The 12,030-nt window shown below is 45.8% G+C and overlaps 2 protein-coding genes across 2 annotated transcripts; both read right to left on the bottom strand.

Moving 5' to 3' along the window:
- Positions 1-2,107: 2,107 nt before the first annotated feature.
- LOC130489339 (olfactory receptor 5V1-like) lies at positions 2,108-3,079 on the bottom strand. Its single transcript, XM_056863035.1, has one exon. It carries the CDS (start codon positions 3,065-3,067, stop codon positions 2,108-2,110), a length of 960 nt encoding a protein of 319 aa, XP_056719013.1. The 5' UTR covers positions 3,068-3,079.
- A 4,144-nt stretch (positions 3,080-7,223) lies between these two features.
- LOC130489340 (olfactory receptor 5V1-like) lies at positions 7,224-8,189 on the bottom strand. The gene has a single exon (XM_056863037.1). The coding sequence runs from the start codon at positions 8,181-8,183 to the stop codon at positions 7,224-7,226; it is 960 nt and encodes a 319-aa protein (XP_056719015.1). The 5' UTR covers positions 8,184-8,189.
- Positions 8,190-12,030: the final 3,841 nt, after the last annotated feature.

The following is a 12,030-nucleotide window of genomic DNA, read 5'->3' on the forward strand; positions in this document are numbered from 1 at the left end:
CCAGCTACTACGTAGTGGTTGGCAACCCTAGTGCCCATGGGTTCAAAAGGTTTGGCGGCCCCTGTTCTACATGCTGTCATCCTTTTCCTTTGGGCCAGGGAGGGTGGGGTAAAAGAGAAATAAATAAATAAAATAGCAACATCATCTGAATACATGCACAGAGACCCTTTGCACAATGCACTGAAGGCTCGGACAACATGTTCTGTATCAGGGGTGTTTCGAGGGCTGGATATGACATAAATGTCACTTGCTCAGGCCGGGCCATGCCTCGTCAGCCCAGATTGAAAGTGGGGAGGGGGTGGCTTCCTCGGCTGGGTCGCGGGTCGGATAAAAGCTTGCAAGGGGCTGGATCCGGCCTGCGGGCCTTATGTTTGACACCCCTGTTCTATATTGTCCTGGCCTATACGGGCTTTCTGGCCATCAGTAGCTTCACCATTGCTTTCCTTCCAAGAAAGTTGCCAGAGAGTTTGAATGAAGATTCATGGGGAGATTCATGGTGGCTGTTGGAGATCTTCTCAATCCTGACAGCCACTGCTGGCCCATTGGGTTTCATCTACCTTCCCTAATGCTATATTATTATTTTGAGAGCTCAGCTGAACACCAGAGAGAAGCTAGCAAGAAAAACGAATTGTCATGCATAACCCTTCAAGTCTTTCCCTTTCCTTCTTCTATTCCTCTTTTAGTGGTGAAGGAAAATATGTATTAGCTTAGTTGGAAGGGGAGCAAGTGAAATCTTTATGTTAAGGTATATAGGCGTGATAGGTGGGGTGCTAAAATCACCAATATATGCAGGTCATAGCAAGCAAAGATATTTATGGGGCTAAACAGCTTCTTGGAGATGCTTTATAGAAAGCAAAATGATAGGGGAGAATAGTTGCCAGTAATCCAAGTGTGAGCAATGCACAGCACCAAAACAGTCAAACAGAGTGTCTCTGTGTATATATGCTACTTATTGCAAAGAGGGACCTGGCAAGTAGCAACCCTAGCTATGTGGCTTCCCTGGATCCAGGGGATGCTGCGTGGGGTGGGTTTCGGGGGTTTCGGCACTTTTTTGATTTCAGATTTATTTACCCAATTTTTTTTTAATGGATTTTCTGAAAAATTCTGGGTATTGTGAACCTGAAGCCAAAAAATACCCCCCAAAAAACCCATGTACAGCCATAGCAAGGCCCAATGGGTTGTATCCTGCGCTCAATGTCACCTGAATCTGCTACTCCATGAAGTATCGATTCCCTGTGGCTTTTGTCTCACAATCCCCAGGCATAGCCTTTCAGTGATCAAAATGGTTCCTTTCTTCCTCTTTCGCCAGTAAAAAAATATGTCAGGAAGTGACCCAAGGATAACCAGGTGTCAACCAACTTTGCAATCTTGATCCAGAGCAGGGACAACATAGCTCTGACAATATGCAGGCCATATAGCCATCGTTTATACTTTATTCAGTGTTTACGCATTATGCCATTCTTCAAAGAAACATTCACAGAATTTCCATATTTCTACCTAAATCCAGAATGACACAAGCCCTCTGCCACCGCAAAAGAATCAAAATTGTGCTTATGACATGGATTGATATCCATTTTCTTCATTATTGTTAGTGTACTGGGTACCGTACAGTTTCATAGCATGAAAAAACAGAGGGATCCTTCAACAAAGGAGTTTATTTATTTTTTTATCCCACCTTTCTACCAGAGTCACAGGGAGATATACATGGTGGCCCTCTCCTGCCCCCCCTTTGATCCTCACAACAACCCTGTGAGGTAGGTTAGTTTAAGAGATAGTAACTGGCTCAAAATTACTCAACAAGCTTCCTGGCTGATCCTGAATTCGGCTCTCTAACCACTATACTGCATTAACCTTCTCCTTTACTCATAAGTAACAACTAAGTAAGACAAGGGTGAATAGTAAGGAAGGGGAAAATGTAAGAAAATTCAGTTTACATTAACTGTATAGTTTTTCTTAAGGTTCAAGTACTAGAAATTAAGAACCAAAGTGTTCATGGAAACAGTTGGTATTGACATGAGATTTGCTCATTTCTACTGAATGCAGAATATTGCTTTTCTTGACTCAGTACTTGGTTACCTCAGAGCATTGATTTAATCTTTTTTTTCCTTCAATGCAAACAACGTCTAGCTCTCTCTAAGCTTTGCTTGCCCCATCCCACAATCACTCTCTTCAAGGCCCCTTTCACTTCATTGTTCCTCAGGCTGTAGATCAAAGGGTTCAGCATGGGGGTGATCACCCCATACAGCATGCTCACCAGCCTGTCCTGGTCAGGATGGTGGCTGGAAGAAGGACGTATGTAAGTGAAGATGGTGGTCCCATAGAAGAGGCACACCACCATGAGGTGAGAGGCGCAGGTAGAGAAGGCTTTGCGCTTCCCCTCAGCAGAGCGAATCCGAAGGATGGTGGAGATGATGTAGACATAGGAGACCAACGTGACCAGGAAAGCCCCTACGCCAAAAATGCCCCCAACAATAAGAACAACTATCTCAGCCAAGTAGGTGGAAGCACAAGAGAGAGCTAGAACGGGTGGAATGTCACAATAATATTGATTGACCCTATTGGATTTGCAGTAAGGCAGAGTGAAGGTCAGCACCGTATGGAGCAAAGAGTTGAGGAACCCAGCGATCCAGGTGCCAGCAGCCATCTGAAGACAGAGCTTCTTGCTCATGATGACTGTGTATCGCAAAGGGTTGCAGATGGCCACGTAGCGGTCAAAAGCCATGACAGCCAAGAGGAAGACCTCAGTCCCGGCCAGGGACACCAGGAAGTAGAGCTGCAGAATGCAGCCAACAAAGGAAATCACATTGTTCTCCGACAAGAGGCTCTCCAGCATCTTAGGGACCGTGGCTGTGGGACAGAAGATGTCCAGCAAGGAGAGGTTGGTGAGGAAGAAATACATGGGGTTGTGCAAACGAGACTCAGCTCCTATGGCAAGAAGGATGGTGCCATTTCCCATGACGGTGATCATGTAGATGAGCAAAAAAACAGCAAACAAGGAGAAGCGGATGGCCGGGAGATCTGAAAGTCCCATTAGGACGAATTCTGTCACTATCGTGCTGTTGTCCATTTCTCTGCTCAGAGTGGAATTTTCCTGCAATAAGAAGAAGCTATGAAAAGCATATTAAGTTTGTGAAAAGTTACAGTCATGAAGGTCTGCTTTCAAAAGGATTAGACACGGACATCGAGGATCCATCTAGGGATTATAATGGCTAGCAGGCTTCATGTTTAGGAGTGGGGAATCAAACCCGGTTCTCCAGATTAGAGTCCATTTGGACTTAACCACTACACCACACTGGCTCTCTTTCAGAAGAGCCCATGCGGCATTTCTTTTTTGCCCGCGGGGAGCCCCAATTTGGAAACAGCAGCCTCCATTTTGTGACTGGTCCCACCTAGCCCCTGTGGCAGCTATTGTCTTGTGGTGCCCACAGCCTTCTCCAGTTAACACATATGATAATTGCTAGATTTGATTCCGTGGACTGCCAAAAAAACAAATCAGTGGGTTCTAGATCAAATCAAGCCTGAACTGACCCTAGAAGCTAAAATGACTAAACTGAGGCTTTCGCATTTTGGTCACGTCATGAGACGACAAGACTCACTGGAAAAGACAGTCATGCTAGGAAAAGTTGAGGGCAGCAGGAAAAGAGGAAGACCCAACAAGAGATGGATTGACTCAATAAAGGAAGCCACAGCCTTCAATTTGCAAGATCTGAGCAAGGCTGCCAAAGATAGGACATTTTGGAGGACTTTCATTCATAGGGTCGCCATGAGTCGGAAGCGACTTGACGGCACTTAACACACACACACAGATTTGAGTCCAGAGGCTTCTGAAGTGCCTGGCTGTCTCATAGAGTCCAATGAACAGACAGCAAGGAGGAGGTTAAGTTCAACAGCAAACAGTTCTTTATTTAGCTAAACACAGAGCTGGGTGAGAACCACAGATAAGGCACAGGGTTACTCACAAAGGAACAAAGCATGGGATAGATCCTTTATATCTTAGGATTGGGGGAGGTACATTGCCTTACAAAGAAACATTTTGTATTACAAAAGAACCAATACACATTAGGTATCTACTAGTAGTTAATTAGCATAGCCTATTAGTGTAGCCCGAAGGTGTCACTTAGGAAAGTGCTTGATCTTGTGAGCTAGGAAACAGAAACTACATTCCTAAAGTTAGAGGTAATTCAAAGACAACTTTCTCTCTACTGGTGAGAGGCAGTACCAGGCAGAGTATGATTTATTGGCTCAAAGGCCTTTGGATGCCAACTTCCCTAAAGCTTCTATGTGTGTGCATATGAGTACTGTATATACTCGAGTATAAGCTGAGTTTTTTTAGCCATGATTTTTGGCTTAAAAAACTCACCTCGGCTTATACTCAGGTCAATACGGTAATTCGCCTGCCGGGCCCTCTTCCAGCGCACTCCCGCCGGCCAGCTGATGGGTGGGCTGTCCCGCCTTCTCCCCACCACCCCACCCGATCGCGCCTTCTGCAAGCAGATGAAAACTCAGATCAGAAAAATAACAGCGAATGCTTCCGAGATGTAATAAATCGAGTGATGTTTCCTGACTAAACCTTGTCAGCTTGAATTATTTATTGGGCAACGGTGTTAGGCAACCCATTTGACCATGTTTGTAGGTATGCAATTGGGAGGAAAGAATGGCACAACAAAATATTTTTTTCTACATCAGAGGTTCCCAGTGTGGGGCCGATTCATGCCGCGGAGCCTGTCAAAGCTCTTTAGAAAGTGAGCGGGGCCAGGTGAGGCGTTTGCCCAGCACGGCTTCTGATTAGCCATTGCAGATTTGATTGGAGATTTTTAAAAAATGTTTCTTTGGCAGCAGCTGCCACCATAGCACAAGAACCTTCCCTGCATGACTGAAGGGAAGCTGGCCACAACCATTTCGTGGCTGCACCCACCGCTCCATATCAGAATTCCAAGGGTGCCCATTAGAGTTGCCAGGTCCTTCTTTGCCACTGGCTGGAGGTTTTTGGGGCGGAGCCTGAGGAGGGTGGGGCTTGGGGAGGGGAGGGACTTCAATGCCATAGAGTCCAATTGCCAAGGCGGCCATCATCTCCAGGTGAACTGATCTCTATCGGCTGGAGATGAGTTTTAATAGCAGGAGATCTCCAGCTACTACGTAGTGGTTGGCAACCCTAGTGCCCATGGGTTCAAAAGGTTTGGCGGCCCCTGTTCTACATGCTGTCATCCTTTTCCTTTGGGCCAGGGAGGGTGGGGTAAAAGAGAAATAAATAAATAAAATAGCAACATCATCTGAATACATGCACAGAGACCCTTTGCACAATGCACTGAAGGCTCGGACAACATGTTCTGTATCAGGGGTGTTTCGAGGGCTGGATATGACATAAATGTCACTTGCTCAGGCCGGGCCATGCCTCGTCAGCCCAGATTGAAAGTGGGGAGGGGGTGGCTTCCTCGGCTGGGTCGCGGGTCGGATAAAGGGGCTGGATCCGGCCTGCGGGCCTTATGTTTGACACCCCTGTTCTATATTGTCCTGGCCTATACGGGCTTTCTGGCCATCAGTAGCTTCACCATTGCTTTCCTTCCAAGAAAGTTGCCAGAGAGTTTGAATGAAGATTCATGGGGAGATTCATGGTGGCTGTTGGAGATCTTCTCAATCCTGACAGCCACTGCTGGCCCATTGGGTTTCATCTACCTTCCCTAATGCTATATTATTATTTTGAGAGCTCAGCTGAACACCAGAGAGAAGCTAGCAAGAAAAACGAATTGTCATGCATAACCCTTCAAGTCTTTCCCTTTCCTTCTTCTATTCCTCTTTTAGTGGTGAAGGAAAATATGTATTAGCTTAGTTGGAAGGGGAGCAAGTGAAATCTTTATGTTAAGGTATATAGGCGTGATAGGTGGGGTGCTAAAATCACCAATATATGCAGGTCATAGCAAGCAAAGATATTTATGGGGCTAAACAGCTTCTTGGAGATGCTTTATAGAAAGCAAAATGATAGGGGAGAATAGTTGCCAGTAATCCAAGTGTGAGCAATGCACAGCACCAAAACAGTCAAACAGAGTGTCTCTGTGTATATATGCTACTTATTGCAAAGAGGGACCTGGCAAGTAGCAACCCTAGCTATGTGGCTTCCCTGGATCCAGGGGATGCTGCGTGGGGTGGGTTTCGGGGGTTTCGGCACTTTTTTGATTTCAGATTTATTTACCCAATTTTTTTTTAATGGATTTTCTGAAAAATTCTGGGTATTGTGAACCTGAAGCCAAAAAATACCCCCCAAAAAACCCATGTACAGCCATAGCAAGGCCCAATGGGTTGTATCCTGCGCTCAATGTCACCTGAATCTGCTACTCCATGAAGTATCGATTCCCTGTGGCTTTTGTCTCACAATCCCCAGGCATAGCCTTTCAGTGATCAAAATGGTTCCTTTCTTCCTCTTTCGCCAGTAAAAAAATATGTCAGGAAGTGACCCAAGGATAACCAGGTGTCAACCAACTTTGCAATCTTGATCCAGAGCAGGGACAACATAGCTCTGACAATATGCAGGCCATATAGCCATCGTTTATACTTTATTCAGTGTTTACGCATTATGCCATTCTTCAAAGAAACATTCACAGAATTTCCATATTTCTACCTAAATCCAGAATGACACAAGCCCTCTGCCACCGCAAAAGAATCAAAATTGTGCTTATGACATGGATTGATATCCATTTTCTTCATTATTGTTAGTGTACTGGGTACCGTACAGTTTCATAGCATGAAAAAACAGAGGGATCCTTCAACAAAGGAGTTTATTTATTTTTTTATCCCACCTTTCTACCAGAGTCACAGGGAGATATACATGGTGGCCCTCTCCTGCCCCCCCTTTGATCCTCACAACAACCCTGTGAGGTAGGTTAGTTTAAGAGATAGTAACTGGCTCAAAATTACTCAACAAGCTTCCTGGCTGATCCTGAATTCGGCTCTCTAACCACTATACTGCATTAACCTTCTCCTTTACTCATAAGTAACAACTAAGTAAGACAAGGGTGAATAGTAAGGAAGGGGAAAATGTAAGAAAATTCAGTTTACATTAACTGTATAGTTTTTCTTAAGGTTCAAGTACTAGAAATTAAGAACCAAAGTGTTCATGGAAACAGTTGGTATTGACATGAGATTTGCTCATTTCTACTGAATGCAGAATATTGCTTTTCTTGACTCAGTACTTGGTTACCTCAGAGCATTGATTTAATCTTTTTTTTCCTTCAATGCAAACAACGTCTAGCTCTCTCTAAGCTTTGCTTGCCCCATCCCACAATCACTCTCTTCAAGGCCCCTTTCACTTCATTGTTCCTCAGGCTGTAGATCAAAGGGTTCAGCATGGGGGTGATCACCCCATACAGCATGCTCACCAGCCTGTCCTGGTCAGGATGGTGGCTGGAAGAAGGACGTATGTAAGTGAAGATGGTGGTCCCATAGAAGAGGCACACCACCATGAGGTGAGAGGCGCAGGTAGAGAAGGCTTTGCGCTTCCCCTCAGCAGAGCGAATCCGAAGGATGGTGGAGATGATGTAGACATAGGAGACCAACGTGACCAGGAAAGCCCCTACGCCAAAAATGCCCCCAACAATAAGAACAACTATCTCAGCCAAGTAGGTGGAAGCACAAGAGAGAGCTAGAACGGGTGGAATGTCACAATAATATTGATTGACCCTATTGGATTTGCAGTAAGGCAGGGTGAAGGTCAGCACCGTATGGAGCAAAGAGTTGAGGAACCCAGCGATCCAGGTGCCAGCAGCCATCTGAAGACAGAGCTTCTTGCTCATGATGACTGTGTATCGCAAAGGGTTGCAGATGGCCACGTAGCGGTCAAAAGCCATGACAGCCAAGAGGAAGACCTCAGTCCCGGCCAGGGACACCAGGAAGTAGAGCTGCAGAATGCAGCCAACAAAGGAAATCACATTGTTCTCCGACAAGAGGCTCTCCAGCATCTTAGGGACCGTGGCTGTGGGACAGAAGATGTCCAGCAAGGAGAGGTTGGTGAGGAAGAAATACATGGGGTTGTGCAAACGAGACTCAGCTCCTATGGCAAGAAGGATGGTGCCATTTCCCATGACGGTGATCATGTAGATGAGCAAAAAAACAGCAAACAAGGAGAAGCGGATGGCCGGGAGATCTGAAAGTCCCATTAGGACGAATTCTGTCACTATCGTGCTGTTGTCCATTTCTCTGCTCAGAGTGGAATTTTCCTGCAATAAGAAGAAGCTATGAAAAGCATATTAAGTTTGTGAAAAGTTACAGTCATGAAGGTCTGCTTTCAAAAGGATTAGACACGGACATCGAGGATCCATCTAGGGATTATAATGGCTATAAATGAAAAATTCCTGTTCAGAAGCTCAAATGTTAGCTCATGGATACAAACATTGGGGGTTCGCTATCAACTGCATACTCACTGAGTAATCTTCCCTATCTGACCAACACTAGAAACATAATATGTTGAAGAACCTTTGTCATTCCATAATGGACTGAATTCTATACCATCTCCTTATTCAGTTTGAGGTTATTTGTTTAGCCATAGCCTTTACAAGTAATGGTAAGTAAAGAGAAACAAGTATAGTTCCAGAAACAAGTATAGCTCTGAGAGCCAGCGTGGTGTAGTGGTTAAGAGTGGTGGTTTGGAGCGGTGGACTCTAATATGGAGAACCGGGTTTGATTTCCCGCTCCTCCACATGAGCGGCAGAGGCTAATCTGGTGAACTGGATTTGTTTCCCCTCTCTTCCACATGAAGCCAGCTGGGTGACCCTGGGCTAGTCACAGCTCTCTTAGAGCTCTCTCAGCCCCACCTACCTCACAGGGTGTCTGTTGTGGGGAGGGGAAGGCAAGGCAATTGTAAACCAGTCTGATTTTTCCTTAAGTGGTAGAGAAAGTCAGAATATAAAAAGTAGAGAAAGTCGGCATATAAAAACCAACTCTTCTTCAGTATCTTATATTAGATTTTCATTTTATTTAGCCCTTTAAGCCTTGCACGGTTTTCATGGGCTTCCCCCCCCCCTCACTTTTGTTAATGGTTTTAAAAAAGGGTGTGTGTTCTGTTAAAACATGTTTTACCCCCTTTAAAACAATAATAAAAAATGCAGAGAGCCAGTTTTCAATCAGCAGGACTGAATGGGGGGAGGGAGGGGTAGAAGGGTAAAATCTCTACTTTTCACAGCTTCATTCTTGCCATTTACCTTTAACAGACTGACAGGTGTCTATCTGTGAAGTCATCGAGCATGCTTTGACCCTGGAAGCTCATATTTAAGTTCAACCTTGTATACTTGGGGGGGGGGGGACATATTTGAAGTCTACCACAGCTTAATAATGTTCAGTAGAAGTTAACAGTTTAGCAAACCCTACCAAATCATGTTGAGATATGGTAGATGCTAGCTAATGGGTTTTTTTTAAAAAAAATTGTGAGCTTTTAAGAAAACTCAGCAGATTGTCCAACATGCTCCCATTCAGACCCATCTTAAGAAGAAGAAGAGTTGGTTTTTATACCCTGCTTTTCTCTACCTTTAAGGAGTGTCAAAATGGCTTACAATGACCTTCCCTTCCCCTCCCCACACCAGACACCTTGTGAGGTACGTAGGGCTGAGTTTGAAGAGAAATATGACTAGTCCAAAGTCACCCAGCAGGCTTCATGTGGAGGAGTGGGGAATCAACCCCAGTCCTCCAGATTAGAGTCTGCGACTCTTAACCACTACACTACACTTACTCTCTACACGTCTGAGCATCCATTCGAGAACTTTCCCATTACCACACTCATTCATAATGTTCCTGCTGCTGTTGATGAACCCTATTTGTTTCTGCTGTGCTATCTTTGTACCTAAAGTCAGCCATCTTTCTTAAGCCCTGGTCCTCACCATTACAATTGCTCTTTGCATCAAACAGCCAGTTACACTCACAGATAGTACGTAGTCTGTGTCCATTTCTCCAATGGATAAAGGCAAGGATTCTTCTCATCCGTAGAGCGATGGAAAGAGTCACTTTCTCGCTCTGGCAGCCAAGCTTTCTCCTATAAAGGTGTGCGGTGGAAACCCAAGAGAATAGTAGATCCCCCTGGGCCAAACTATGGCTGCTACATTTTCCATGGTGAATGTTGAAGTGAAGAATGGGAATGGGAATTCCCAGAACAGCCGGCCTGCTGATTAACCTTCATTCAAGCCCTTTCTCCCCACAGAGCTTCTACTATGTTTAAAAAAGAGAGGTACAGAAAGAAGAGCCAGAGGAACCTCAGTTCAGCCCAACCTTGCTGAGTTCTCTCCTGAGCAGTGCTACCTCCACCTGGGTGCACCTGTGTGTCTGAGGCAAGCCAAGACTCTTTTTGGGGTGGGTGATGTGGACAGAAACTCTGATGGACAGCAGGGAGTATCTGACAAAAATACATGCGGGGAGCAGGCAAGTAATGGGCTCGCTGCTTAATGAATCCTCCCTGGGACTATAAAAGGAGTAGAATAGAGTCCACAAAGGAACTCAGAGTTGGACTGCCTTTCTGTGGCGCAGTGGTAGAGCATCTGCTTGGCATGCAGGAGGTCCCAGGTTCAATCCCCGGCATCTCCATTTAAAGGGACTAGGCAAGTAGATGATGGGAAAGACCTCTGCCGGAGACCCTGGAGAGCAACTGCCGGTCTGAGTAGACAATACTGACTTTGATGGACCAAGGGTCTTATTCAATATAAGGCAGCTTCATGTGTTCATGTGTTCTCACCCAAGCACATAGCTGCAAAACATAGAGCGGAGGTCCATCCCAGGGGTGGGGGAATGAAGCCCTTAAATAGAGGTAGAGGGTTAATTGTGCTCCCCCAATCCAGAGCTATTGTGTTACTTAGCGAAGTGGGGCAGCACAAGAGGAAGGAGCTAGGACTCCCATGGCCTCCTGTAATGGGCACACTGCCCCATCAGTCACTGATAGCCAAAGGCTGTTGAAATTTTGTTCTCCACTCAAACAAGACCCAAAAGGTATTGTTAACTATAATTAAGATGGCAATTCCAGGTAGGATTGCCAGGTCCCTCCTGGCCACCTGCAGGGGATGGGGGTGGGGGTAGGACTGCCAGATCCATGTTGGGAAACGTCTGGAAATTTGGTCAAGGAGCCTGGGGAGGACAGGGACCTCAGTGGGGTATAATACCATAGAGTCCCACCTCCATGGTGACCATTTTCTCCAGGGGAACTGATCTCTGTAGTCTAGAGATGAACTGTAATTGTGGGGGGTCCCCAGGTCCCACCTGGAGACTGGCACCACAAATCCCAGGTCCTCTGGCGTTAGATGTATACTTATGATTCAGTCTTCAGCCCAATGATAAGAGTACTTTAGGGCCTGGTGTTCACCCAGAATAATAACTGATCTTCCAGACCACAGAGATCAGTTTGTCCCTGGAGAAAGTGATAGCTTCCGAGGGTGGACTCAATGGCATTACACCCCACTGAGTCATGATGCAGAGCCAGCGTGGTATAGTGGTTAAGAGCAGTGGTTTGGAGCGGTGGACTCTGATCTGGAGAATCAGGTTTGATTCCCCACTCCTCCACATGAGTGGCAGAGGCTAATATGGTGAACTGGATTTGTTTCCCCATACCTCCACATGAAGCCAGCTGGGTGACCTTGGGCTAGTCACACTCTCTCAGCCCCACCTACCTCATAGGGTGTCTGTTGTGGGGAGGGGAAGGGAAAGTGATTGTAAGCCGCTTTGATTCTTCAAGTCCAGCAGTCTGTTCACACAGTGGCCAACCAGGTGCCTCTAGGAAGCCCACAAACAAGATGACTGCAGCAGCATTATCCTACCCGTGTTCCACAGCACCTAATATGTTCGGCATGCTCCTCTGATCCTGGAGAGAACAGGTCTGCATCATGACTAGCATCCATTTTAACTAGTAGCCATGAATACCCCTCTCCTCCATGAACATGTCCACTCCCCTCTTAAAGCCTTCCAAGTTGGTAGCAATCACCACATCCTGGAGCGGGGAGTTCCACAATTTAACTATATGTTGTGTAAAGAAATACTTCCTTTTATCAGTTTTTAATCTCTCATCCTCCA

This window comes from Euleptes europaea, chromosome 18, assembly GCF_029931775.1.
Source record: "Euleptes europaea isolate rEulEur1 chromosome 18, rEulEur1.hap1, whole genome shotgun sequence".
NCBI lineage: Eukaryota > Metazoa > Chordata > Lepidosauria > Squamata > Sphaerodactylidae > Euleptes > Euleptes europaea.

Bases quoted from the DNA above. Each gene is read 5' to 3' on its own strand.
- LOC130489339 (XM_056863035.1), bottom strand. From the start codon at position 3,067: ATGGACAACAGCACGATAGTGACAGAATTCGTCCTAATGGGACTTTCA.
- LOC130489340 (XM_056863037.1), bottom strand. From the start codon at position 8,183: ATGGACAACAGCACGATAGTGACAGAATTCGTCCTAATGGGACTTTCA.